This window comes from Nicotiana tabacum, chromosome 4 (assembly GCF_000715075.1).
Source record: "Nicotiana tabacum cultivar K326 chromosome 4, ASM71507v2, whole genome shotgun sequence".
NCBI classification, from domain to species: domain Eukaryota; kingdom Viridiplantae; phylum Streptophyta; class Magnoliopsida; order Solanales; family Solanaceae; genus Nicotiana; species Nicotiana tabacum.
In genome coordinates this window covers 22,960,331-22,975,812 of record NC_134083.1, presented here as the reverse complement: position 1 = coordinate 22,975,812, position 15,482 = coordinate 22,960,331, and the positions used below count along the sequence as shown (strand labels likewise).

At 40.1% G+C, this 15,482-nt stretch overlaps 1 protein-coding gene and 1 non-coding gene across 2 annotated transcripts; one reads left to right on the top strand and one right to left on the bottom strand.

The window, feature by feature from the left end:
• The first annotated feature begins 10,852 nt into the window (after window positions 1-10,852).
• LOC107782648 (HVA22-like protein a) lies at window positions 10,853-13,527 on the top strand. Its single transcript, XM_016603542.2, has 5 exons — window positions 10,853-11,131; window positions 11,294-11,320; window positions 11,414-11,536; window positions 12,811-13,054; window positions 13,192-13,527. Exons 1-5 carry the CDS (start codon window positions 11,064-11,066, stop codon window positions 13,255-13,257), a joined length of 528 nt encoding a protein of 175 aa, XP_016459028.1. The 5' UTR covers window positions 10,853-11,063; the 3' UTR covers window positions 13,258-13,527.
• An 871-nt stretch (window positions 13,528-14,398) lies between these two features.
• Window positions 14,399-14,470, bottom strand: TRNAP-AGG (transfer RNA proline (anticodon AGG)). The gene has a single exon. It is a non-coding gene; the product is annotated as a tRNA-Pro (tRNA).
• Window positions 14,471-15,482: the final 1,012 nt, after the last annotated feature.

Sequence of the window (15,482 nt, the reverse complement as noted above, 5' to 3'; positions counted from 1 at the left end):
TTCGACCTCTGTCCCAAAGCCGATGAAGGAAAATAAAAGGAAGAGAGCCTCGATTCCCGAATATCCAAAACCGAAGAAGAGGACGGCTCGTAAGCCGAACAAGAATGTCATTCCTTTTAACGTGGAATCCGTTCTGCATCTAAGGGATGAAGAAGAAGAAGAAGAAGAAGAAGAAGAAGAAGAAGAAGAAGAAAAAGAAGAAGAAGAAGAAGAGAACAATGAATCCGCGCTGGCGATCCGAATGAAGAGAGAAATCGATGCCTCATCGTCGGCTGGATCGATGATGCTCTATGAGGCTCCGCCTTGAACTGAAGATATACCGAAGAAAGATTTAGGTAGAGTCCCCGAACTATCGGATGTCGAAGACGCCTCTCATCGGAGTCAACCGATAGGGGATACGATCGAAGAGCCCCTCGAACCCCTCCGAGCCGAGGGGAACGCTCCAAGCGAGTCATTTGGGGCAGCAGCGATCGAGGATTTGCCTACCTTTCCCACTTTTTCCGCAGGGGTGATTCGGGAAGCTCAAGCTCTGGGATCCCTCGATCTAGACATGCCTCACGATGAAGAAGATCCGTTTCGTGACTTGTCTGCCGGTATTGAGGACGTTCCGGTGCCGGTGATGAATCGGATCTTTTTCACGGATTGCGGCAGGCTTTGAATCAGGTGAGCCTTTAAAATTATTTTGTCGGTACTATCTTTATGTTCGTTTTTCGTTAACTTCACTTCTTGTTTCTTTGTAGGCAGCGGCAGTCCATCGAGAATAATGTTCTCGTTCCCAAAATGAGCTGCATCGATACGCGGCCGACCTACACTGCGCTACTGACGAGAGGAACTCCCTTAGACTTTCCTTAGGGCAGAGAGAGGAGGAAAAAAAAGACCTCCGAGCTGAGATGGCCAAGGCTTATCGAGATCAGAATGATTTGTCTAAGCAGGTAATGATGCTTTTGAAAGCCTATGGGCTTGATACCGGAACGATAGCTAACATGTCGGTCTCACAGCTGCAGCAAAAAATCAAGATGATCGGGAAGCTTCGTGAGGAGGTCGACGTGATAAGGATGAAGTCCTTGCGGTGGAAAGAAGGTATGGACCGCTTTGCTGCAGAAAAAGAGACTGCTCGAGCCCAGTTATCATCGTCCGAAACCCAACTTCAGAAAATGAAGGAAAAAGGCCTGGTTCAAGCAAGAAGAATTGAGGAGCTTGAGGCTCGGTTGGCCTCTGTACTTGCCAAGGCCGAATTCGATGCTGAAAAGGCAAAGGCCGATGCAGATGCGTTCGTGGCGGTCTATCGGGTCGATGCTGAAGCTGCCCAAATCCAGGCAAGAGAGGCAGCCGAGTCCGCCGATAGTCGAGCGCATTGGGTCGCCGAACTTGCTAAGTGTCGATCGAGAAGGGAAACTCTCAAGGAGATTCATGCTCGTGGCTTTGATCTCGCTGAAGAGATAAAAAGGGCAAAAGAACTCAAAGCTGATGCTGAAGCTCTGGTTTCTGATGGTGATGACGACGACGATGGGAGCAAGAGCGGATCCGAAAATGGGGGGGAACCTGAAAAAGAAGAGACCGATCCCGGTCGAGAAATTTAGTTCTTAGTTTTTACGTTGTAATCACCCATGCAGATAAATTTGTGTATAGACATATCTCCCCTTTTGCCGACTTGCTTCTGTTTTTGTTTCCCGTCTTGCGAGGACTTTATTCGCCTTATGAATGTTTTAAACAACTTAATCAAATTTGGACCTCGTAGCCTCTGTAACCGAGCGAGCGTTTACTCAAACTTGGGGCAATGTAGCCCTTTAGGCTTATTAGTTGTCAATGATTTGATCTTGAAGAAATATAGCCCGTGGGCGTAATGGTCGAGCGAGTGTTTGCTCGAACTCGAAAATGTAGCTTGTAGGCTTAGTCGAGTGAATGATTCGAACTCAAATTAATGTAGCTTGTAGGCTTAATCGAGTGAATGATTTGAACTCGAATTAATGTAGCCCGTAGGCTTAGTCGAATGAATGATTCGAACTCGAATTAATGTAGCCCGTAGGCTTAGTCGAATGAATGATTCGAACTCGAAGTAATGTATCCCGTAGGCTTAGTCGAGTGAATGGTTCGAACTCGAAGTAATGTAGCCCGTAGGCGTAATGGTCGAGTGAGTGTTTGCTCGAACTCGAAATAAAAACAGCCGGTAGGCTTGGTCGAGTGAGTGATTCGAACTCGAAGTAATGTAGCCCGTAGGCTTAATGGTCGAGTGAGTATTTGCTCGAACTCAAAATAAAAATAGCCCGTTGGCTTGGTCGAGTGAGTGATTCGAACTCGAAGTAATGTAGCCCGTAGGCTTAATAGTCGAGTGAGTGTTTGCTCGAACTCGAAATAAAAATAGCCCGTAGGCTTGGTCGAGTGAATGATTCGAACTCAAAGTAATGTAGCCCGTAGGCTTAATGGTCGAATGTATCTTAATTCTGATTGCACAATAAATCTCAAAATAGAGGAATTTTCATTGGACATAAGATGCCGATAAAGAAGAGAACTTTCTTCGCACGTTATTACGCGCCTGGGTTCGGGCCAATCTATATGAGCATGGTTCGCTTCGATCATTTGGCTCTTACAGTTTTTCCTATTGGGACCCTGTTGCTGTGAAATAACTTTCTTGCGGGACCTCGGATATTGTCATAAATGCTGCACGATCAATGGTTGCCTCATTAAAAATCTTGCCGAAAAATCCATTTGGGATAAAACCGGTCTAAGGGAAAAAGAGTGCAACGCGTGCTTTCTAGCGAGAGATCTGTCCCTTGTTCGGACTCCTGCAGGGGTCAGTTTTGAGATATAAACGAATATGGAAAGGTTGTACCTTAGCAGTAGTACCGTTTTAGATGTGATATATTCCAGCTGCTTGATAGTTGTTTGTCGTTTATAATGCCGATCTTGTACGACCAATTCCCGATGTTCTCGAGTACCTGATATGGTCCTTCCCAATTCGGTCCTAGCTTCCCTTCATTTGGATTTCGGGTATTGATGGTAATTTTTCTCAACACTAAGTCCCCAAGCTTGAAATGGCAGAGCTTGGTTCTTCGATTATAATATCTTTCGATTCGCTACTTTTGGGCGGCCATTCGGACGAGAGCAGCTTTTCGTCTTTCGTCCGATAGTTCGAGGCTTGTATTCATAGCCTCGTTATTTGATTCTTCCATCGTGAATTTAAATCTGGCACTGGGTTCACCAACTTCGACTGGTATTAATGCTTCGGACCCATATACTAAGGAGAACGGGGTCGTCCCCATACTGGATTTTGACGTTGTCCGATATGCCCAAAGGACTTCGGGCAAGATTTCTCTCCATCTCCCTTTAGCGTCGTTCAACCTCTTCTTTAAGTTTTGAATGACAGTTTTGTTTGTCGATTCGGCCTGCCCATTCCCACTGGGGTGGTATAGCGTCAACAGTATCCTTCTTATCTTGTAGTCTTCGAGGAATCTTGTTACTTTGCCGCTAACAAATTATTTTCCATTATCACATATTATTTCGGCGGGTATTCCGAATCGGCATATGATATGATCCCAAATAAAGTCTATAACTTCTTTCTCTCTTATTTTCTCGAACGCCTGCGCTTCAACCCATTTAGAAAAATAGTCAATCATAAACAAAATGAATTTGGCTTTACCTGGGGTCGATGGCAGAGGGCCGACGATATCCATTCCCCATTTCATGAATGGCCACGGGGATAGGACTGAGTGGAGTTGCTCTCCGGGCTGGTGGATCATCGGTGCGAACCTCTAACATTTGTCACATTTACGAACAAATTCCTTCGCATCTTTGCCCATATCGATCCAATAATACCCTGCTCTGATTATTTTTCGGACTAATGTATCGGCTCCAGAGTGATTCCCGCAAGTACCCTTATGCACTTCCCGTAGGACGTAATCGACATCCCCCGGACCAAAGCATACCGCCAACGGTCCATCGAATGTTCTTCGGTACAGCGTTTCGTCCGAAGCCAATATGAATCGAGCAGCTTTGGTCCGTAGGGTTCTGGAATCTTTAGGGTCCGATGAGAGTTTTCTGCTTTTCAAGTATTCAATATACTTGTTTCTCCAATCCCAGGTTAAGCTTGTAGAATTTATTTTGACGTGACCTTCTTCGATTACCGATCTCAAAATTTGATCAACATTCCCCGAGCCCGTATCATCTACCTCGACCGACGACCCCAAATTCGCAAGCACATCGGCCTCATTATTCTGTTCCCGTGGTACATGCCGTAAAGTCCATTGTTTGAAATGGCGTAAAATGATAAGCAGTTTATCTAAATACCTTTGCATTCTACCTTCTCGAACTTCGAAGGTTTTGTTTACTTGACTCACCACCAGCAAGGAGTCGCAATTGGCTTCAATGAACTATGCTCTCAAGTTTCTAGCTAGCTCGAGACCTGCAATCATGGCTTCATACTCGGCCTCATTGTTATTCAACCTGATAGTTTTAATAGATTGCCTAATAGTGCTACCCGTGGGTGATTTCAAAACTATGCCCATCCCGGACCCTTTTACGTTCAAAGCCCCGTCCGTAAAAAGGATCCATACCTCTGATGATGTACCTAATTTCAACAGTTCTTTTTCGACTTCGGGTACGAGGGTTGGTGTGAAATCGGCCATGAAGTCTGCTAAAATTTGAGACTTGATGGCCGTGCGGGGTTGATATTCGATATCATACCCACTGAGTTCGACGGCCCATTTGGCCAGTCGGCCTAATAACTCGGGTTTGTGCAAAATATTACGAAGCGGGTAAGTGGACAATACACATATGGAATGACATTGAAAGTACGGCCTTAACTTTCTTGAGGCGCTTATCAGTGCAAGTGCCAATTTTTCTAGGAGCGGATATCTAGCTTCCGCCTCTCCTAAGGTTCGAATCGTATAATAAACGGGGAATTACGTACCTTGCTCTTCTCGAACTAGGAAACCGCTTACGGCGACTTCCGATACTGCCAAGTACAAATAAAGTTTCTCATCTGTTTTTGGAGTGTGAAGCAGTGGCGGGCTTGATAGATATCGCTTTAGTTCTTCTAATGCTTGTTGGCACTCCGGGGTCCAAGAAAAATCATTCTTCTTTTTGAGTAGAGAGAAATATTTATGACTTCGATCAGATGATCTTGAGATGAACCGGCTTAAGGCGGCAAACCGACCCATTAGCCTTTGTATGGCCTTCACGCTGTCCACAACGACGATGTCTTCGATGGCCTTGATTTTATCGGGGTTAATCTCTATTCCCCGATGTGACACCATAAAGCCGAGGAACTTGACCGAACCGACCTCGAAAGCATATTTCTCGGGGTTGAGCTTCATGTTGTATTTTCTTAAAATCTCGAACGTTTCCTGCAAATGAGTTATATGGTCCTCTGCGCGCAGGGACTTAACTAACATGTCATCAATATAAACTTCCATTGATTTTCCTATTTGTTCTTCGAATATTTTATTTACTAGGTGTTGGTAAGTAGCCCTTGCGGTTTTTAGCCCGAAGGGCATTACATTATAACAATACGTTCCATATTTGGTGACAAATGAAGTCTTTTCCTGGTCCTCCAGGTTCATCTGGATTTGATTATACCCGAAATAGGCATCGAGAAAAGTGAGGATCTCGTGGCCGGCCGTGGCATCGATCATGCGATCGATATTGGGCAGCGAAAAGGAATCTTTGGGGCATGCTTTATTCAAATCCTTATAGTCCACGCACATTCTATGTTTGTTCCCTTTTTTAGAGACTACAACTACGTTGGCTAACCATTCGGGATATTTCACCTCCCGAATAGACCCTACTTTGAGAAGCTTGGTTACCTCGTCCTTTATGAATGCGTGCTTTCTATCGGACTGGGGTCTTCTCTTTTGCTTCACCGGTCTGAACCTGGGGTCTAAACTTAGCTGATGCGTCGTTATGTCCGGCGGGATCCCTGTTACATCTAAATGGGACCAGTCAAAACAATCGATGTTATCGATAAGAAATTGAACGAGTTTCTTCCTGAGTTCAGGGCTCAACCTCGTTCCCAAGTATACCTTTCGCTCGGGCCAGTGCTCGATTAATATGACTTGCTCTAGCTCCTCGATCGTCGATTTTGTGGCATCGGAGTCATCGGGAATCATGAAAGATTGAGGGACCCTTTGATCACCATCCTCTTCGATTTTCTGGTTGTCTGGCTGGGTTGAAGCCGATGTCTGTGATTGCTATTTGGTGTCCCGTTCTCCTTCCGGGCCCGATCCTTTTATCGGCGAAAGTGAGGACACTGGTTTAGCTTCGTCGACGGCGAACATTTTTTTCGCGGCTGGTTGTTCTCCGTACACCATTTTCACACCTCCCGACGTCGGGAATTTGAGGGCCCGGTGTAGGGTCAAAGGCACAGCTCTCATGTTGTGGATCCATGGCCTTCCGAAAAGGGCGTTATATCTCATATCGCCTTCGATCACGTGAAACTTTGTTTCCTGGATGGTTCCGGCCACGTTTATTGGTAGGACTATCTCACCTTTGGTGGTTTCGCATGCCATATTGAACCCGTTTAGGACCAGAGTTGCGGGTACGATCTGATCCTGTAGGCCGAGCTGCTCTACTACCTTCAATCGGATGATGTTGGCCGAGTTACTTGGATCGATTAACACACGCTTAATTTTAGTTTTATTCACGAGTACGGATATTACCAGTGCATCGTTGTGAGGTTCGATGACCCCCTCTGCATCTTCATCATCAAAGGACAGAGTCCCAATGGGTGCGTAATCTTGAGTCCGAGATCGCTTTTCCCTCACCATCGATGTTTTAGTGTGTTTAAGCATTGGTCCCTAAGGGGTATCGATGCCGCCGATGATCATGTGGATGACGTGCTGCGGTTCTTCTTGCTCATTTTGCTTGCTAAAATCCCTACTTCTAAAATGGCTCTTTGCCCTATCACTCAGAAACTCCCAAAGGTTCCCTTTGTTAAATAAGCGAACTATTTCCTCTCTTAGTTGCTTGCAATCTTCCGTTCTGTGGCCATAGGTACCATGATATTCACACGTTTGATTGGGATTTCTTCGGGCAGGATTAGTCTACATTGGTCGAGGCCATTTAGTATCTTTGGTGCGTCCGATGGCCGACACGAGAGCGGATGCACCAATGCTGAAGTTATATTCTGATAATCGAGGTGCTTCTATAAGATCGGCATATTTATCGAAGTCGTTCTTACTCATAAGCCCCTGAGAATTTTGTCCTCGATTAATCCTTCGATTGTTCCGAACTGCGTTGCGTGCTGAACCGTTGTTCACCCGATCTGCGACGTACGGTTGATATTGGTCTCTGTTCGACCTTTGTTCTCTGTCGATCTGCTTTTGATTACTAACTGTCATGTTCTGATGAACGGGTTCGTACGGGGCTCCCGACTGATCATCCTCGACCCTAATTTTCGATTGATATCGGTTGTGCACATCTGCCCAAGTTACCGCTGGATACTCGATCAAATTTTATTTCAGCCAATGTGATGTTGTCGAACTTAGCTCGTTCAACCCTTGGGTGAAGGCTTGTACGGCCCAGTCGTCTGTGACCGGGGGTAATTCTATGTGTTCCATTTGAAATCGGGATACGAATTCCCTCAGCATTTCATCTTGCCTTTGCTTTACTTTGAAGAGGTCTGATTTCCTTGTTGCAACCTTTATGGCACCAGCATGTGCCTTTACGAATGAATCTGCTAACATGGCAAAAGAATCGATGGAATTCGGCGGTAAATTATGGTACCAGATCATAGCTCTTTTCGAGAGGGTCTCCCCGAACTTTTTCAACAGCACGGATTCGATCTCATCATCTTCCAAATCGTTGCCTTTTATGGCATATGTGTAAGAGGTGACATGTTCGTTAGGATCGGTCGTACCGTTATATTTGGAAATTTCGGGCATACGGAATTTTTTGGGGATTGGCTTCGGTGCCGCACTCGACGGAAAAGGCTTTTGTATGAATTTTTTCGAATCAAGCCCCTTTTATCATTGGTGAAGCCCCCGGGATTTGGTCGACCCTGGCATTGTACGTTTCCACCCTCTTGTCGTTGGCTTCGACTCGTTTTGTGAGTTCCTCGAGCAATTTAGTAATTCCGGGAGTAGTCCCCGATTTTTGCTCGTTAGATTTCACTATGGCAGGCTCTGTTCTGGGGGTGACTTCTCGAAATAGATTGGAAACCGGCCTGCTTTGTGTGCGAGTTTGGCTCTGTAGCTGAGCTATCGCTACTTGTTGGGCTTGCAGCATCTCGAAGATCATACGTAAGCTAGCCCCAATTTCCCCTGGGTTTGGGGTGTCTCGGGCTACGGATCGAGTACCACCCTGAATGCTTCTTTCCTGTTCGGAACGCTGGTTCGCCTCCAAAGCTATTTGTGAATTGACATCCAATGGTATTTCGGCTCGAATTTCGAGTACTTCAATTCGAGCCTCGGGTGCCAAGTTGTTGGTTTTATCTTGAGGCCGGCTTCGTAATTGATCGGTGAAGCCATTCGATCGGTGGTTATTCGTAGCTGACCCGAAATTCAAAGTATTTTCGGAAATAAGTGCAAAGCACAATGACGTGTTTTTTCAGATTTGTATCAAATGACCACTGTTATCCTCGGTCCCACAGTGGGCGCCAAACTGTTTACCCGAAAAATGGATAGAGTTAAATTTATACGTAGTTCCGAGGATATGTGGTGCAACTTGATACAAAATGCAAGGATAAATAAAATATAAATGTAGACTGGAGAGAATGCAATCTAGATAAGGTTATCAAGAACAATGAACCTCAGAATTCGACAAATAGAATCAATCTAAGAAACTGAAAGAGTGATTCTTTACTGTAGAAGAATGTAGTACTTTTATAACAATGTAAGTCTTAGAAAACTTGTGCTACAAAAATGATAACCAAGCCCTTTTATAGTGGAGGGATTTGGCTCCAAGCATAATAAAATAAATATTCAGTGGGAGACTCATGATAAATCAGCTTTTTCATAATTTCTGCCAAGATTCTCTCTAGTGGGATTACAACGGCTTTTGTCTGTGAGCTCGATCTTGCTTAGAATCCTCAATTTTGATTTGAGCTTGATTTCGGCTCGAACTTGTGATCTTGGTTTGGGCCCGATCCTGGTTCGAGCTCTCGAATTGATTCCAGGTCAATGTTCGTTGGTCTCTGGATTATTAGCACAATAGGTCTACCCTGCATCATGGTTCGATTCTTATTCGAGTTTGATTATGATATCGATCTCGACACGGACCGGCCTCCCGGGTTCGAGGTTAGTTGGTCCACCCTTCGGGATCTTAATTCGATACATCACCCTTCGAACTCGATCGAACATGCCAAGGCTGAAATCTATTTCGACCTTATACAATCTTGTTTTTAAGTGAAATGGATTATTAGTAAAGTAGATTCACTAGATTGAATTCTTAGTGGTCGATTGAATAGTACGGTCTCTGTCAAAAAAAAATTGAATGGCTGTTTTTAAATTTTAGCTTGACAAATTAGGATTCATAGTCTAATGATGCGGGCAAAAATTTACTTTTACAATAAATGTGAATTTCATTATGTCAATTTCCACCTTCTTTCATCCTTGGTAATAATAGAGTTTTAAAAGAAAAAAAATTCTCTCCTCGTAGAAGTGAAACGTTTTCCTTTTCAGTGACAAATTACAAATAAGAGGCTTCTTTAATTTTCATTTAGCCCTAGATCCTAATTTTTTTTTTTTTTTAATTATCTTTCCAAAAACAATCTGTAAATTAGTCGCAGAACAAGTACTTTTAGAGTTTAGAATAGAAACAAACTAGGTGCATTGTTTTTTCGGCAAAGGGCCAAATAAATTCTTGTACTTTCGAAAATGGTCTAAAAATACCCCTTGTTATATTATTGGGTTATATATACCCTTCCCGTCATACTTTGAACAAATATACCCTTATTTTGGATGGAGTGCCACGTGTCAGCACTAGATGAAAACGAATTATTTCTTTTTTTTACCCGTTCCTTTTTAAAAAATCCACCACCAGACCCGTTTTAAAATTCAATTTTTTTAAAGCATATATTTTATAAAAACTGATTTTTTTTTTTTTTGTAAAAACTGAAATTTTTTTTTATAAAATATATATTTTTAAGTCTTTTCAATTTTTTTAAAGTATCCTTTTTTGTAAATACTGAAAAAAAATATTTTTTAAAAAATGCTTTAAAAACTGAAAAATATATATTCTGTAAAAATTGGAAAAAAAAATTGCAAAATATATATTTTTCAGTTTTTTAAAGTATTTTTTTCTAAAAACTGGAAAAAAAAATTTGCAAAATATTTTTATTTTTTTAAAACTAATGCATATGTAGTCCACTGTTTCAGGACAGTCTTTTTTTTTTCTAATTTTTTTTAAAAATATTTTTTTTCTTCAGTTTTTACAAAAAAAATACTTCAAAAAAACTGAAAAGACTTAAAAATAAATATATTTTGTAAATTCCTTTTTTTTTCAAGTTTTTACAAAATATATATTTTTCAGTTTTTAAAACATTTTAAAAAAATAAAAATGTTTTTTCAATTTTTATAAAAAAAAATACTTTAAAAAAACTGAAAAGAATTAAAAATATATATTTTGTAAATTCTTTTTTTTATTTTCAGTTTTTACAAAAAACAAATCAGTTTTTATAAAATATATGCTTTAAAAAAACTGAATTTTAAAACGGTTTGGGTGATGAGTTTTTTAAAACGGATCGGATAAAAAAAAAATAGGTCGTTTTCATCTTGTGCTGACACGTGATACTCTATCCAAAATAAAGTTATATTTATTCCAAAGTATGACAGAAAGAGTATATATAGCCCAATAGTATAATAAGGATATTTTTAGACTATTTTCGAAAACACAATATATATTTGTCCTTTGCCGTTGTTTTTTTAATGTTTTCACAGAAACAACACGAGAACTCTCTCTAACTTTACTCTTCTCTGAACAACAAAGCAGCAACTGTTACTCTCCTCATCAGCCACTGACCCAAATTTAGAGCCATCTTCTTCTCATCTTCTGTACACTGCTATAACTGCAAATCTCAGACCTATACCTCTCTTTAGAAGTCGTAATATAATTAATTTTGGACTTTAGAGATGGGAGGATCTGGTGGTGTAGGAAGCTTCCTCAAGGTTATACTCAACAACTTTGACATTCTTGCCGGGTATCTCTCTCTCCTCAATCTAGTTCAAACACTCACCTTTTTCTTTGTATTTATGTATTACAAATGGGTTCTTTCTAGTTTATTCTTAGATAATAGAGATCAATTTAGGAACAATTTATTCTTGTGAAGCTAATTTCTATTCTTGTACACTTGAAATTGCAGGCCGGTGGTTAGTCTGGTTTATCCTCTGTAAGTGTGTTTTCGCTTAGTGTTTTTATTTTACTTGTTTCCTTACTGCCTCATATGTTATGTTTTGGTACTGAGCTCTGGGTTATATGGCAGGTATGCCTCAATAAGAGCTATAGAGAGCAAATCCCCAGTCGATGATCAGCAATGGCTTACATATTGGATTTTGTACTCTATGATTACACTTTTTGAGCTGACCTTTGCCAAGCTTATTGAATGGTAATATTCCTCGGTCGAGATTTTTATATGCTTTTGAGCTATTATTTGTCGAATTCGATGACAAGTAGATATAATTGTCTCTTTATCACTTGTAGATGGAAGATGGTCCTTCAATTAATAAATATCCTTGTCCTTATTTCAGGATGAAATGGAAGAAAAGTATAATACTTATAACAGACGATGTTTGTGAATAACCCTTTGAGCATTGTGTTCGTTGCCAAATCTTATTCTTCCATCCTAGTTTCTAAATAGTTATTATAGAAGAATGAAGAGACTTTAAATTCCTATATTTTTAATAGCATCACAACGATTTTAAGTTTTACTAACTTCGTATATAGGGGCTTAACTTTGGTGTTGTAGATCGTTGAACAAGTGATGAGTGATGACGTGCTACCTAAGAAACAGAAAGATTATCTGCTGATTGCAGTTTGCTATCAGATGGAATAAGAATTTTTAAGCCAAACAGTCCTTTAGTAAACCATACTCGTAGAAATAATGAGAATCACGAAGTAATTGATGCTCGAACTTTGTCAGTCTGGGTGAAAAATGATTCTGATTTTTGAGTAAATTTCCTGTGAAGTCATCTACAATCTGATCATGGACTCTTGGAGCAACTGTCATGCTTGACAATAGTTATGAATTATTACTGAATGAGTTAGCACTCATATAGTGGAATCTTCACCAGTATATTTAAAACAAGAGCAGAACAAGTCGATTGTTCAGGACGTTCAGTGACCTTAGTAGCTCTGTTTGACAATTCATTGTGAAGATGGTTGCAAGAAACTGGATTTCCATGATAAATGCAAAAAATGAGCTGTGGTGATGTAGTTGACCTTAGCTTGGTTGAAAATGTTTGAGCACAAGGTACTGTCACATTGAGGTATAAGGTTAGGAAACCCCATTTTCTGATGTAATTGAAGGCAAAGAGGGAAGATTTTGTGAGACTCTGCTTGGCAAACAATTCGATTGTTCAGGACGTTCTGTCCCCCCCCCCCCACAATTCTTTTCTTTGGTTCATGTTTCTTAGTTATATACTTATATTTGTCATGCTGGAAGGAAAAGAGAAAGCAATGTGTTTCCGGTATTAGGAAATACTTAAGTAGTAGTTTTGGTTGTTTCCAACTGGACGGAGAAATAAAAGTTTCGGACATAGTACATGAATCTCTTCTATATCAGTATATTTCTAGTGAGTTTGGATGATCACTACTACTCTTTTCCAAATGCCAGGTCTGATTTTTTTTTGCACTAACAAGTTCTTTATTCTTTTATGTCAGGCTTCCTTTCTGGTCATATGCAAAACTGATCACAACCTGCTGGTTGGTGATACCTTACTTCAATGGTGCAGCATATGTGTATGAGCATTATATTAGGCCTTATATTGTCCAACGAAAAGCAGTTAACATCTGGTATGTTCCACGAAAGAAGGATGTCTTTAGTAAGCCTGATGACATCCTAACTGCTGCAGAGAAATATATACAAGAACACGGAACCCAAGCATTTGAGGAGATGATCCACAAGGTACGGTAATCAGTTCGCCGTGTTAGTTTATAGTTTTGAGGGAATGCCATAGAAACATGTAGAAACCAAGTGACTTGAGGTAGGCTGAGATCGCATAATTCACGTGATTAAGGATTGGCTCATTTCATTACCTGCAGGCTGAAGGAGAACGAAGGCCCCAAACCAGCAATTACGTGTTTTATGATGACGACTACAGATACTGAACCTTGTATACTACAGTTTCTTTAGTTTGGTTTTTGCTGCTCCAGTACTTTAGGAAAGGACGAGATCTATCTGCCATTGTAAAGAGGTGCCCTGAAACTGATGGTTTGGTCTTTGTACGTTTGGACTATTAGCTTCTCTCAGAGAGTTTTTGCAATCCTGTATTTTTAACTTTTAAGTTATAAACTTATACTGTTTATGGCTCTTTCACCAAGGTGTTTTCCAAGATACTTTTTATCAGTCACTGTTAATTCCAAACATTTTGTTAAGGATAATGAGAGCCGTTATTCTATTTCTCTTCCAGCAGGATAAGGAATTTTGATCTCTATCAAAACATTGGTTTCTCTTGTTTTGATCACTTGATAGGTCTGAGAAGGTCTCACAGTGATTGTTTGCCTGACTTAAGCTCGAATTTTAAAATGCCGAACAGGAGTGCTGCATTGTACTCCCACTTACACGGGGAAATGGAAGTGCTGCCTCCCAGTGTACAAGCACTTCAACCTTTTTTAATGTTCTTTATAACTTTTCTTTGTTATGTGATGATTCTTTAGGTAGGGTACATAGAAAGGGATGTAGTTCTTGAACCAGAGAAGGGCTAATTGGCGCTTAATCTAACTACAAGGATAACCATTTAGGAGGGAAACGCTCATGTTTTAAGGGCAGTGGTTCGCAGTGGAGCATAAGTCTATATAGGTGTTACCTGTTAGGACCTTTAATCGGCAAGCCAAGCTGCTGGAGTATTAGTCTGATGCTTGTTTTGCAAGAAGTTAAGCAAGTGTCAGCTTCACCAATTCTATGCTTGTTTCTGTAGATTCTCAAGATGTGCTTTCGTGTAGAGCTTTTGTCGGGGAAAATTTGAAATAAAAATTACTGTCAGTATAATCACAAATTTGAACTTTGGAACTTCTTATGGAAAAATATAGGCAGTAGTACTATATCAGAGGAACTTGCTCACCTGACACCAGATGAAGAGCTTTAATAATCTTTTTAATACTATCTTTTGAAACTATATCTGTGAAATGTTTGATGTAAAAGCTAACAAATGTGAAATCATACCACATGCCTTTTGATAATCTTTCCCTCAAGTGTCGAGACTTTTGATGGCCTCGCAAAACAGAGGGGAAAAGCAACTGAGAGAAATAAGGGGCATTCCGAGAATTGAACTCGGGACCTCTCGCACCCTAAGCGAGAATCATACCACTAGACCAAATGCCTTGCTTGTTGTAGCTTTGTGGATAAAGGATAATTTCTCTGGAATATTTGTTTATTTCTCTGGATTTCTAGGAAATAGTGCTTCATTCACAAATTGTTTGGTTTAATAGTTGGAATAAACTGAACTTGTTATAAAATAAAAATTGTAAAGTAAAGACAAGTATAGAGAGAAACTGATATATTATTCAAACTTCAAACTTATGTACATAATGAACTGAAAACTCCTCTATTTATAGAAGAAAGGAAGCTGCTACTGCAAGCTGCCGTGTAAGCTGCTTGTAAGTTGTTTGTAAGCTGCTACTGTACCATATATAGATAATCTTTTACCGGGGGTAATGTTTATTCATAACGGAGTACCAAAATGATAAGCTTCTTCAAGAGGCTTATTTCCAATAGAGTACTAAATAGATAAATATATTTACGGCGGAGTCTCATATGGATAAACTTCTTCAGGATTCTTTTTTCTTTGTTTAATAATATTTTTTAACCCAAATAGCTGTCCACCTAGCCGACTGATGTATGTATACTGACTAGAAAAAGTAAACGGTTAATCTGGTCGGCTTTTTGTGTAATTGTGTCACAAAATACTTGACATTATTATAGTTTACTTCTACATTTTAATTATTCTAATTCATTAAAACATTCAAGATTTAAATATTAATGTAAACTTTCTTCTATCAAACTAACTTTTCAATCATTACTTTTGATATTTTCTTCCATTATCATTACTACAATATACTAGTCGAATAATATAAAACGAGACGAATGAAGTAATTATTATTCAACAAATTTTCTTTCCAAAATCACCTAATCCTAACCTTGGAATATGCTATAAACTGTGAATTCTTACACAAAAGGAGCCGAAAACCTGGCCTACATATTCTAAAGAGAGGAGAACGATATATCACTTACACAAATTAAAGAATTATCCAAGTACAAAAATAATCAATAAATATGTTTTTTTGCTAATAAGGATACAATTATATTAAAAGCTAAACAGTAACACTATTGCAAA